The following is an 11063-nucleotide window of genomic DNA, read 5'->3' on the forward strand; positions in this document are numbered from 1 at the left end:
CAGTTATGTGGAGGAGATGAGTTTGTAAAAGTTAGTTTTGAGTTTGTGTGTGAAGGAGGAGGTGAGTCTGAGCTTAATGCAGGGGTGTCACATGTCCAACTTACGTTTTGACTTTGAAAGAAGTCTCTTATATCCACTTTTCGTTTTCTTGACATGCTGCCTCCTGGCTGTGCCTAACTACCAAAGACTCACAAATGAACACTTATTCAAATGTTATGTAATGGAAGCTGAGCTGAGCTCTGATATTACACAGCGTCTAGTTGACGATGTGACTCAGTACCGGTGTTCCCTAGCGGCTCCAAACTAGCAAAACAACGTGAGCACGTTCTGACTGTTTACAACTTGAGTGACAGCAGCAACAGCCAATAATACGTTAGCAAGTATCAGCAGAGCCAATAGATTAGCTTTTGGGCGGGTCTAATAGTAAACCGGTTTCCGTTTCGGTCCTAGTGCTCAACCAAATCCATTTAATGGAGCGTAACATTGTTTTTGGATGGAAAAAAGTGCAGGGGACCAAAACTGCCTTTTGAAAAAGTGGGGGGGACATGTCCCACCCGTCCCCCCCCCCAAAATTACGTCCCAGTCTGTAATTATCAAAGCTATTGGACCATTCTCATCTATACCGGGTCGGCCGGGTAGCCCCAGTCGGCCCCAGCCTGGCCCGGTTGATTCCACACATCCTTGCCTTAAGCCCATGTGGGCTGATTCTACCCACCAATCAGAGGCTTGCTCTAATGGAAGGTGTGAATTTGCTGTCAGCAGTGGGTGTGTTGGCCCTGGTCGGCCTGAAGCAGACCCCCTCGAGAAGAGGGCTGAGAATGAGCCTTGGTTGGCCCGGAAAAATACCAGGCCACCCAGATATGTAAACAACCTACGCTACCCGGCCCGGGCCGACCCGGTACAGATGGGAATGGCCCATAAGTATCACCATTTTTAAATATCGGAATTACTTTAGCGATTTTCATTTTTTCTGGAAATATACCATTCTGAACAGACAAATTACAAACATAAGTAAGTGGTTTAACAAAATATTCAATTGTTTTCTTTACTATAGTCATGTCAATCCCATGACAATCAATAGATGTTTTATTTTTACTTTTCTTTACTACCATCAATATTTCATTTTCACTTCCAAAAATATAGACTGTAGAATTCTACTCCCTCCTGGTATTTTTACATCTTCCTTAATTTTTGTTTCCATAGATTTGGCCAGACTTGGCCCTATGTTTACAAAAAATGAATTAAATTCATTCACCACCTCACTTTTATCCCTCAGAACGTTATCTCCTTTAATAAAGTAATCTGGACAATTGGCGTGAAAAGACCTAGGTCTTACAACGCTATGGCCCCATGGCCAATAGAACGCTATTCTCCATGTTCTTTTCATATCACCTTTACTTTCCTTCAACCTTAAATTATAATAATCTTTTTTTGCCTGCCTTATTATTGTTGTCAATTTATTTTTGATAAGTCTTATACTTAATTTCTGTGCTTTTAGAATGAAGTCTGACAAAATCTCTATATAATTTATTTTTTTCAGGATTTTAGTAGTCGCTCGGTTAACCAAGGTTTTACATCAACATTTTTCTTTTTTTTACATGTCAGTATTGGGCAATTCTTATCATAAAGGGTTGTCTATGTTTTTAAAAAAGTTTCATATGCTATGTTCACTTCCTTAACATAAACCCCACTCCAGTTTTCCTTTAACAGGTCATTACAAAATGTTGTTTTTGCTTCCTCTGACCTTATTCTAATATGCTTTATCTGTTCAACTTCTTTGGTTATTTTCTTTTTATTTGACTATGATGTATTATGAACATTGGTAGGTGATTGTTTATATCACTTATTAAAAGACCACTATTAACTGCCTTATGTATTTAATTTGTATAGATATTGTCAATTAGTGTAGCACAGGTACTGGTAACTCTGGTTGGCTTAGTAATCACAGGATATAAACTCCTACTGGACGTTGCATCTACAAAATCTGTAGTAGTTTTGTGGTTTTCTTGGTTAAGTAAATCAATGTTGAAATCTCCACATATTAACCAGGTTTTCTTGTCATTTAATCCATCTATAGGATTTTCCCACCTTTCTCTAAAACATTCAATTTTAGAACCTGGTGTTCTAGAAACACAAGCTACTATAACATTTCTTGTCTTTTCCATCTCGATTTCTCGATTTAATATTTTGTCTTTTCAAAGACTTAAAAGAAATGAGCAGGAACTTAAAATTTAGATAATTAAAAATAGGAATAACTTTAGGAAAGGACAACTGATCTAAATAATCTGAGAAAGTTGGAAAGTTTCTCAGGGTTTGTGTTTAATATCGACACATAAAATTTGACCGTAGAATCTTAATCTGATAGTTCTACCAGGTGATGGATGAAAGTGTATGATCTAAGAACAGATTATTTCTGAAAGTTTAAACGGGATTAACCGCTGTCTGATGAACGAGCGGGAAGTGAAAGATGCATCTATACGCGTTTGAGTTTTTGCTCCTTAAACACCCACAAAGTTCAGTTCGTAAAACTCAAATCTGGTTAAATTTCTACATTTTCACCAAAACACTGATTTTATGTCCTCTTTCAACATTAATTTCAAATGTTTCTTTTCTAGAATTTTTTGAGATCATGAAATATGGAATTAGGAAAAAAATATGATAAATATAACCTGAAATTTAGAAAACAGACTAAATATGTTTATGTGACTTACCAAAACATGTAGTTTAATTTCCCGCCACCAGGGAGCGTCCTCAGTTAAATCTAATCGATCTGATGCGATTTGATTAATAAACCTGTTTTCCCTCAAAAAATCCCTCAGATCGGTCATCTTTTATTCACCCACATTTTCCGATGAGTGAGTGAACAGCTGGTGAGGCGATTATTAGAATGAATGATCACGACGGTCACGTGTTCCGCTTCCGCTCCGCAGCAGCTCGGCTCAAAAGTCTTCATTCAGTATCAGCGCGAGGACAGAGACGGGCTGCTGCTGCGCGAGCGACTCAGGTGAGTTTTACCTGTCGGGTTTAGAGAATAATTGCACGTGCTGATTAACAGCATCCGCATTAATTATTACTAATAACTTAATTATGATTGATGTAATTGATTAAATAAGGATCCATTAGATGTCTTAGTCATTTTAATTTTGTTAAAATTATAATAATTATTATTGAAAGTAATTGGAAGGAAAACAAAGTCATTAATGAAATTCTGTTTTAAAAAGGAAATAACACATTTATTGCTTCAGGACTCCGTAACATGGAAAAAACTCAAGAATTAAACATGATACGTGATTTTTATTTAAAATTGACACACATTTTATTTTTTACTTTTTTTTAATTCAATATATTTACCTTCTACTGTACCATGTTTAGCGCCTTGGGCTTCCTGACAGGGTTGCGGAAGGCGCTTTATAAATAAAGCTTTGATTGATTGACAAATGTCTTTTTTATTTTATTTTTTGCAGTTTCATAAAAACATTGACATGATTAAACTTTTGTTTTACTTTTTCTTTCCAAACATGTTTTATTTTCTCGTGTCTTCTGATGGGAAAAGGGAGCGGTGTGTGTGTGTGTGTGTGTGTGTGTGTGTGTGTGTGTGTGTGTGTGTGTGTGTGTGTGTGTGATCTACAGATGTTGAAAACTCAAACTTTTTGATTTGTTCAGGATTTTAATTCTCATCAACATAAATAAACTCAGAGCTACAAAGTTCTGCATCAGTAAAAACTACATGGATGATTCTGTTTTCATGCTCTTGACTGAAAGTTGGTTTATTATTATGTTTTAGTTTTAAAAGACATTTTGTCTTCATGCAGGAAACAGGAAGACCAGAAGTCAGAACCTGGAGAAAAGCAGAAGCTGATCGGCTCTTTTCTCAAAGGTTTCAACCGTTGACCCGCGACGCAGAGACCAGGAGGAGGTGAGAACATCTGAAACATGTCCGCCCACTCTGTAATCTCACTTGTTTCTCAGATCCAAAGTCGACTTGTAGAAAAACTGAGACCATCAGAATAAAAGCCTCGTCTGACACGAGCAGGAAACCGAGGTGAAACCCCAACGGTTGGTAAATCTGACCCTGAAAGTTCCGGTTCAGAAACGATCCCACACACCGTTTCCACAAGAATCCGTCGGTGGAGTTCAGAGACTATTTTATTGCAACACCACCAGAGAGATGAGTAACGATAAAACGATGTTTCCGCCTCATTCCAACACAACAGAGGGGGAATAAGTGAACGGCTGAACAAGATTGAATCTAAGTTAAAGAACCTTCTACGAAGCAGAAGTCTGGAGCATGCATGTGAGTCAACACCACATGTCGACATCGGGACTGATGAAGACGCGCGGCTTCTGCTTCGTAGAGGAGGTCTTTCCTACCTCATGACATCACGTAGTACAACAGCAACAACTGAACTCTGGTTTTTACTTCTCAGCCATTTTACATTGCTGTTGTTTTAACTGTCTTAATGTGTGTAGTGTTGCTGCTACACTGCAGTTACACCACACCAGCACCGGCTCTCCTCATGTCCAAACCCTCCTCCCGTCCGCTTGATCCACCTCCCACAGCTCTCGTTGAAACCTCTCATCACCAACGTCATTCAGCGTTCCCTCACCTCTAGAATCACACCTGTAGCTCTAACTTCAGTATGTCCCATTTCTACTTTACCATTTGTAACGGACCAACGGGTCAATGTTCACCATCTAATTGACCACAAGATAACCTTTCATTTGCAGACATAGACCCTGGCCTCCAAATCCAGAAGGTTCTGCTCAGGTCTTGTTTACATACAAGGACAGATAACGTTCTCACCCAAGGTCTGATGCAGCAGCCTGGCTGAGGGAAGTAATCTGGAATTATAAATAACTCTACAGCTTAAAAGTTAAATAATCTTGTGTTGAATGAACAAGATGTTTAAATCAAATGTTTGAATAATCTGCTTAAACCAACGATGGCTTTAAAATGAATATTGCTCTTGATCCATTTCAGATTTTATGATTAGTGTGTGTTGATTTAACAAGTTAATCCGTATCTACACTCATACACATGACAATAAGATACGTATTAATGTTAGTATTACTTCACATAGGAGTTTTAAAACATTCTCGTTCACTAACATCTTTGTATCTGAAGAAGGCGTGGCTTCTGAGGAATGTTTGGTAAAGCCCTCAAACATGTCACACTCTGATTTACCAGAATTTATAAACAATGAGTTTATTAAAACAAGAATTACTTTCTGATTAATTCAGTTTCTAGCTGACTCTCGATTCGGCCAAATCCGGGAAGAAGGCTTTTTGAAACCGTCTCCTTTGCCCTCCAGTCTAAGCCTCTCTGCGACGCTGCAGCTGATTTCAAACGGCTCTTCTAAGAGCCAAACATCAACCTCGGACGCAAACGAGCATTCCAGCTTCCTGTTGTGACCTGGAGATGTCTCAAGACCAGACTGGTGGTATCGGAGCTAATATACGGTCTCCAGGTACCTTGAGGTCGATGTCCACCCCGACTTCTGACCGTCTTGATCTGCTGGGGGGTCTCTACACAAAGGGTACTGTAGACTCAACAGATTACGTTGGATGACTTTATAAACGATCCCTAGCTCATTGAACCAACATCTCAATTCTTTTACAACCCAGACTTCACAAACTCTCAGATACAAAGAACGGTTTTGCTAAACATCTAACTTCCATTACAACATTTCACACATCACATTAAATTACTCTATATCCATTACACCATCTCATTATTCATATCTCGTCATTTATAAATGATTAGTTAAGGAAAAATAATTAAATTAATTTTATAAACTGTATACTGACTCTATCTGCATTAATACGAAGTGTGTTTATGATCCCTGAAGAAGCAAAGAGCCCGATAATCTTCTGGTTAAACATTCAAAGATCAATCAGGTTGATATTTCATATTTATATGGAATCATCACTTCTTATTGGTCATTATTAATATGTCGCGTCAGTCATCATCACTCTACATTCACTACACGTTCTTAAAGGTCTGTAGCCTCCCTACTTCACAACCATCTCATCACCGACATCTATGGGCAGCTCTTGGCTTTTGTCCTCTACACAGCGCTGAAACGGCGCTCCTGAAAGCCAACCTTCTCACCGCCTCTGGTCTACATTCCATTCTCAACCTTCTCGGTCTCACAGCAGATTTTCATCTTTAGGCATCACTCACACTCATCTTTCCTGGCTCACCTCCCATTTCTCTGGCTGTAAAGATTTTTTTTATCTAAAAATCAGGTAAATTAAATTTGTTCCCCGTCTCTGGTGGTGTGCCCCTGGGCTCCGTCCTGGGACCCCTTCTCCTGGTTTACCTCCTTCCATACGACATCCATTTCATAGCTATGCAGACAACACCCAGCTGTACCTCTCTATCAAACCCTCAATCTCCCACCTGACCCTCTGTCTACAGGATACTACTATCTGGTTTGCTTCCAGCTCCCTTCAACTGAACAGCTCTAAAACCTCCTGGTGGGCACACCTCACGTTCTCTCGTGTTGAGAACCCACTCTGCCTTCTCTCACCTACATCCCCATCTCCGTCCATCTCCTCACATTACTGCCGTCCTCCACACACATTATTATTATTATTATAATTATTATTATTAATAATATTATTATTATTATATTAACCCTTACTGCCCTAAACGGAACTAGACCAAATCCTAACATATTTATTTAGTCTGGCTTGCTAGGCTACCAAGTGAAGATACAGGCAGCTGCTTGATGTAGATAACAATTTAAAGACAAAAATTTAGAACTTTTAGGTTTTTATTTTTGTTGTAAAAGGGACCTTTCAGCAACATCCACACTGCTTAAATGACTCAGAGCTTTTACTTTGAAGGACCCAGATTTAAGTTAGCATCCTGTGCTTTTGTCTTCTACACGTTTTAATGCAGATGAAACCGTTTGTTTCTGCTGCTCGTCTCACTTCCTCCTGTCTTTACTCGGCGGAGGACGTTGTCGAGCAGCGGTGACAAACGTTACAGCTCAGAAGAGGAACTTGTCAGCGTGGTAGACCACAGAAACAGGAAACCATGACAGTGGTCATTAAATATCATTCATCCAACTGGCGGTGAAAGTCAACAGGACGAGATGGTGTTAATTTTATTATAGGAATCTAATTAAAAGTCAGGACTGGACAGAAACACGAAACCCCGCCCCCAAATTAACATCTCTGTCTAATTTTCAACTTTAAATGAGCAAAAAGTAAGAATAATCACAAAAGAGTCTAATGTCTCAGTCCTGTTGGAAGCAAGGTTACATTGAAAGATATTTTTCTCATCTGGGGATGTTGTCAGGTTTTCTCCTTTAAAAATGGCCGAAGAGGGACTGAGCCCATGAGGTTGCCAAGTCTGCGTCGAGGTGACGCTGCAGACTTTGTATTTTTAATTCAACACTAGCAGGCAAAAGGCTCCAGGAATGTTTAAAGAACCAAAGCCAGTAAAAAGGAGCAACCCAGAAGTTTCTCATTGTGCTCCTAAAGCCTGATTCATGCTTCTCCGTCTGCGTCAGTGCGGAGACACGCAACGTCCTTGCGGGCCCACCGGAGAGCTCCGCAAGGACGGACAGAGTCGAGCTCTCTTTTCTAAACATCCGTCAGTCGAGACGGACAACGCAAGCTTGTGATTGGTCAGGACGCCGCTGTTGTCTACAGCGCCGCCATTGCGCCCTCAAAAACATAAAGAGAGCCGAGGATAACAAGCGGCAGACACGGAGCAGCTTGAAAAATACCTCGCGAAAAAACTCTAAAAACATGATCGTTTAATTCTCCCGTGACTGGAGGAGTGAAAAGATGCACAGCAAGCATTTTATTTGTGGACGGAAATGACAGGAAACATGGGTTTAGAGGTGGCGAGCGCATGAAGAGGTGGAGGAGGATGAGAGACAAATTTGTCTGTGTTAAAAAGTCTCTCATATACAAAAAAACATAATATAAACACACTATCTTGGACCGATACATGACAGGATACCACAGAACAGCGCTACGCCCTCTGTGGTCCTGCCGGGCAACTGCTTTGCAACACTCTCCAGGAGACGGAGAAGTATGAGAGCAAAACGCTTCCATCAATCCGTGCGTGTCTGTCCCTTGCGGAGCTGACGGAGAAGCATAAACCAGGCTTAAGAAGCCATGACATTTTTAACTCTAATATCGGGTGACCCCGAGATACTTGAGCTCCTCCACTTGAGGTAGGACCTCTCTCCCGACCTGGAGTTGGCAAGCCGCCCTTTTCTGGTCAGGGACCGTGGTCTCAGACTTGGAGGTGCTGATCCTCATCCCAGCCGCTTCACACTCGGCTGCGAACCTCCCTAGCAAGAGCTGTAGGTCAGAGCCCGATGAAACTAGGAGGACCACATCATCCACATAAGGCAGAGAAGAGATTCTCCCGCCACCAAACTCCACACCCTCAACACCACAGCTGCACCTAGAAATCCTGTCCATAAAGATTATAAACAGGGCCAGTGATAACCGGGAGCCCTGGTGGAGTCCAACCCTCACTGGGAACAGGTCCGACTTTCTGCTGGCTATGTGGACCATCTCACACTCCTCTGGTACGGGGACTGAAGGGCCCTTAGCAAAAGACCATCCACCCCATACTCCTGGAGCGCCCCCCACAGGGTGCCTCTGGGGACACGTTCTTGTTCACGAGGGAGGGAAGGAGGGACCGGGAGATCGACAGGCAGATTGGGGCCGGTCTGTTGTGGTGAAGAAGGAGCTGAGCCGGAAAGCACGGCTATCCATTTACCAGTGGATCTACCGCCCAGTCCTCATCTATGGTCATGTGCTTTGGGTCATGCCCGAAAGAACAAGATGGCGGATCCAAGCGGCCGAAATGAGTTTTCTCCGTGGGGTGTCTGGGCTCTGTCTTAGGGTCAGGGTGCAGAGCTCGGTCATTCGGGGGAGACTCTGAGTAGAGCCGCTGCTCCTCCATATCGAGAGGAGTCAATTTATGTGGTTTGGGCATCTTGTTAGGATGCCTCCTGGACGCCTCCCCAAGGAGGTGTCTCAGACATGTCCTGCTGGCAGGAGGCACCCTGGTCGACCCAGGACACGCTAGAGAAAGTACGTATCTGAACTGGCCCAGGAACGCCTTGGGCTCCTGCTGGAGGAGCTGATGAAGGGGGCCGGGGAGAGGACGGTCTGGAACTCCCTAGTTGGGATGCTGCCTGGACCCGGATAAGCGGAAGAAAATGAGACGAGAAATCGGGCGAAGAAGGCTAGAAGCTAACGTTGAGCTAATGATGCTAACAGTGAATTAAAAAATATCCCAAGCTACTTTTTGGTCACCATCAACTTACTGAGTATGACTCATCTTCATTTGTCATCTAGAATCTTCTGGTGAGTTCGTCACAAGAATCTGAAAAATAACAGATTATTCTTATTTATAAAAAAAAAAAAACCTGGAACATCAAATAAGATCAATCATGATGAAAACACAGCAGGTAAAAATTAAATAACCTCTTAACTACCTTTTCTCTGCAGACACCGCTTCCTTGATCTGATTGGATCTCCGTCCCTGCTGATCCCGCCCCTTGGATCTGATTGGGTGCCATGCTGCCGGTCACGGAGGCGGGCTCTTTGAACCAGAGTTCTCAGGACTGCGAAGCGCCGTTTGCCGACGGCCGTCTGCCGCTCATGATCGTCTACATCTCTGTTCTGATCATCGGACTTCCTGCTAACCTGCTGACGGTCTTCCTCACCTGGCTGCAGGTGAGAAGGAAAAACGTGCTTGGGGTTTACCTGTGGAGCCTGTCTCTGTGTGACCTCACCTACCTGTGCACGCTGCCCCTGTGGACGGACTACATCTACAGAGGTCACCTGTGGCAGTGGAGCTCTGCAGCCTGCAAACTGACGGGCTACATCTTCTTCACCAACATGTACGTCAGCATCTTCCTGCTCTGCTGCATATCGTTGGACCGCTATATGGCGGTGGCATACTGCCTGGAGGCGCGCGGTATGAGGCGCCAGCGCTACGCTGTGCTCACCACGGTCACCATCGTTGTGATGGTGGCTGTGGTTCACACCGCTGTGTTCACCATGAGGGAGGGCGCTGTGACAGAAAGCTCAGGGCGCTGCTTTGAGCCCAATCGGAGCAGCACCACAGTGATGGGCTTCAACTTCGCCCGCTTCATCATCGGCTTCCTGCTGCCGCTGCTGCTGCTGGCGGTGACCAACCGCAGCATCCTGGCCAGCGTGCAGCACAGCACCGGTCTGCAGCGCGGACAGAAAAGGCGAGTCCAGTGGCTGACCATCGCTGTGGTTCTGCTTTTCCTGGTCTGCTTTGCTCCGTATCATCTGATCCTGTTGGCCCGGGCCATCATGTTCCGGGTCCCCCCGCAGGACGGCACCTTATGTCTGTTTGAGAAGACCATGTACACCCCCTACACCATCTCCCTCGGCCTGTCCACCATCAACAGCGCCGTCAATCCCATCCTCTATGTTCTATCCAGCAACAACATCCGTAAGGAGCTGCGCCAGGGCCTCACACAGATCTGCAGCTGGGGAAGGCATCGCCCGCCATCCAGCAGCAGCCAGAACCAGATCCAGCCATCTGACAAGTCTTTAGGACCGTGTGTCGGGACTGAGGCTGAGAGACAGGTGGCCAAAACACCAGCAAAGACCTGAAGGACCAACGACATCCAGCAGAAACGGGCCGTTGAGCCCAGATGCTAGTGGTCTGCCCCAAGCTGCTGGTTCCTCTGAGAGTCTGGTGGGTTCAGACTCGCTCAGGTCCAAAAGGTTTGTGCACAGGGCAGTAAGGAAACCAGAACCGGACCTAGACAAAAGTGAAGGGTGGAAAAAGACTTCTTGTGCTTTTCAGTCATGTTCATTTTATTTAGCTAAATAAAAAAAGTAAAGAAAAACACAGAAAGACGTTCTAATCCCAACTTCTGTTTCCTATTGTTAAAGACCCTGATGAACATATAGACCTGGGGTCTCCACACGTCGCTCGCTTGGACGCACATTAGACGGCGAGCCTTCTCGCCCGACTTCAAAAACGACGGCCTAATTAAGGAGAGGCGTATTTTTAACTCTGATGGCAAGCCATACCT

General features: G+C 43.7%; 1 protein-coding gene across 1 annotated transcript; it reads left to right on the forward strand.

Moving 5' to 3' along the window:
* The first annotated feature begins 2880 nt into the window (after window positions 1-2880).
* Window positions 2881-10807, forward strand: gpr132b (G protein-coupled receptor 132b). Its single transcript, XM_070548804.1, has 3 exons — window positions 2881-3004; window positions 3813-3916; window positions 9493-10807. Exon 3 carries the CDS (start codon window positions 9562-9564, stop codon window positions 10633-10635), a length of 1074 nt encoding a protein of 357 aa, XP_070404905.1. The 5' UTR covers window positions 2881-3004; window positions 3813-3916; window positions 9493-9561; the 3' UTR covers window positions 10636-10807.
* The last annotated feature ends 256 nt before the right edge of the window (window positions 10808-11063 follow it).

This window comes from Nothobranchius furzeri, chromosome 2 (genome assembly GCF_043380555.1).
Source record: "Nothobranchius furzeri strain GRZ-AD chromosome 2, NfurGRZ-RIMD1, whole genome shotgun sequence".
In the NCBI taxonomy this organism is placed as follows: domain Eukaryota; kingdom Metazoa; phylum Chordata; class Actinopteri; order Cyprinodontiformes; family Nothobranchiidae; genus Nothobranchius; species Nothobranchius furzeri.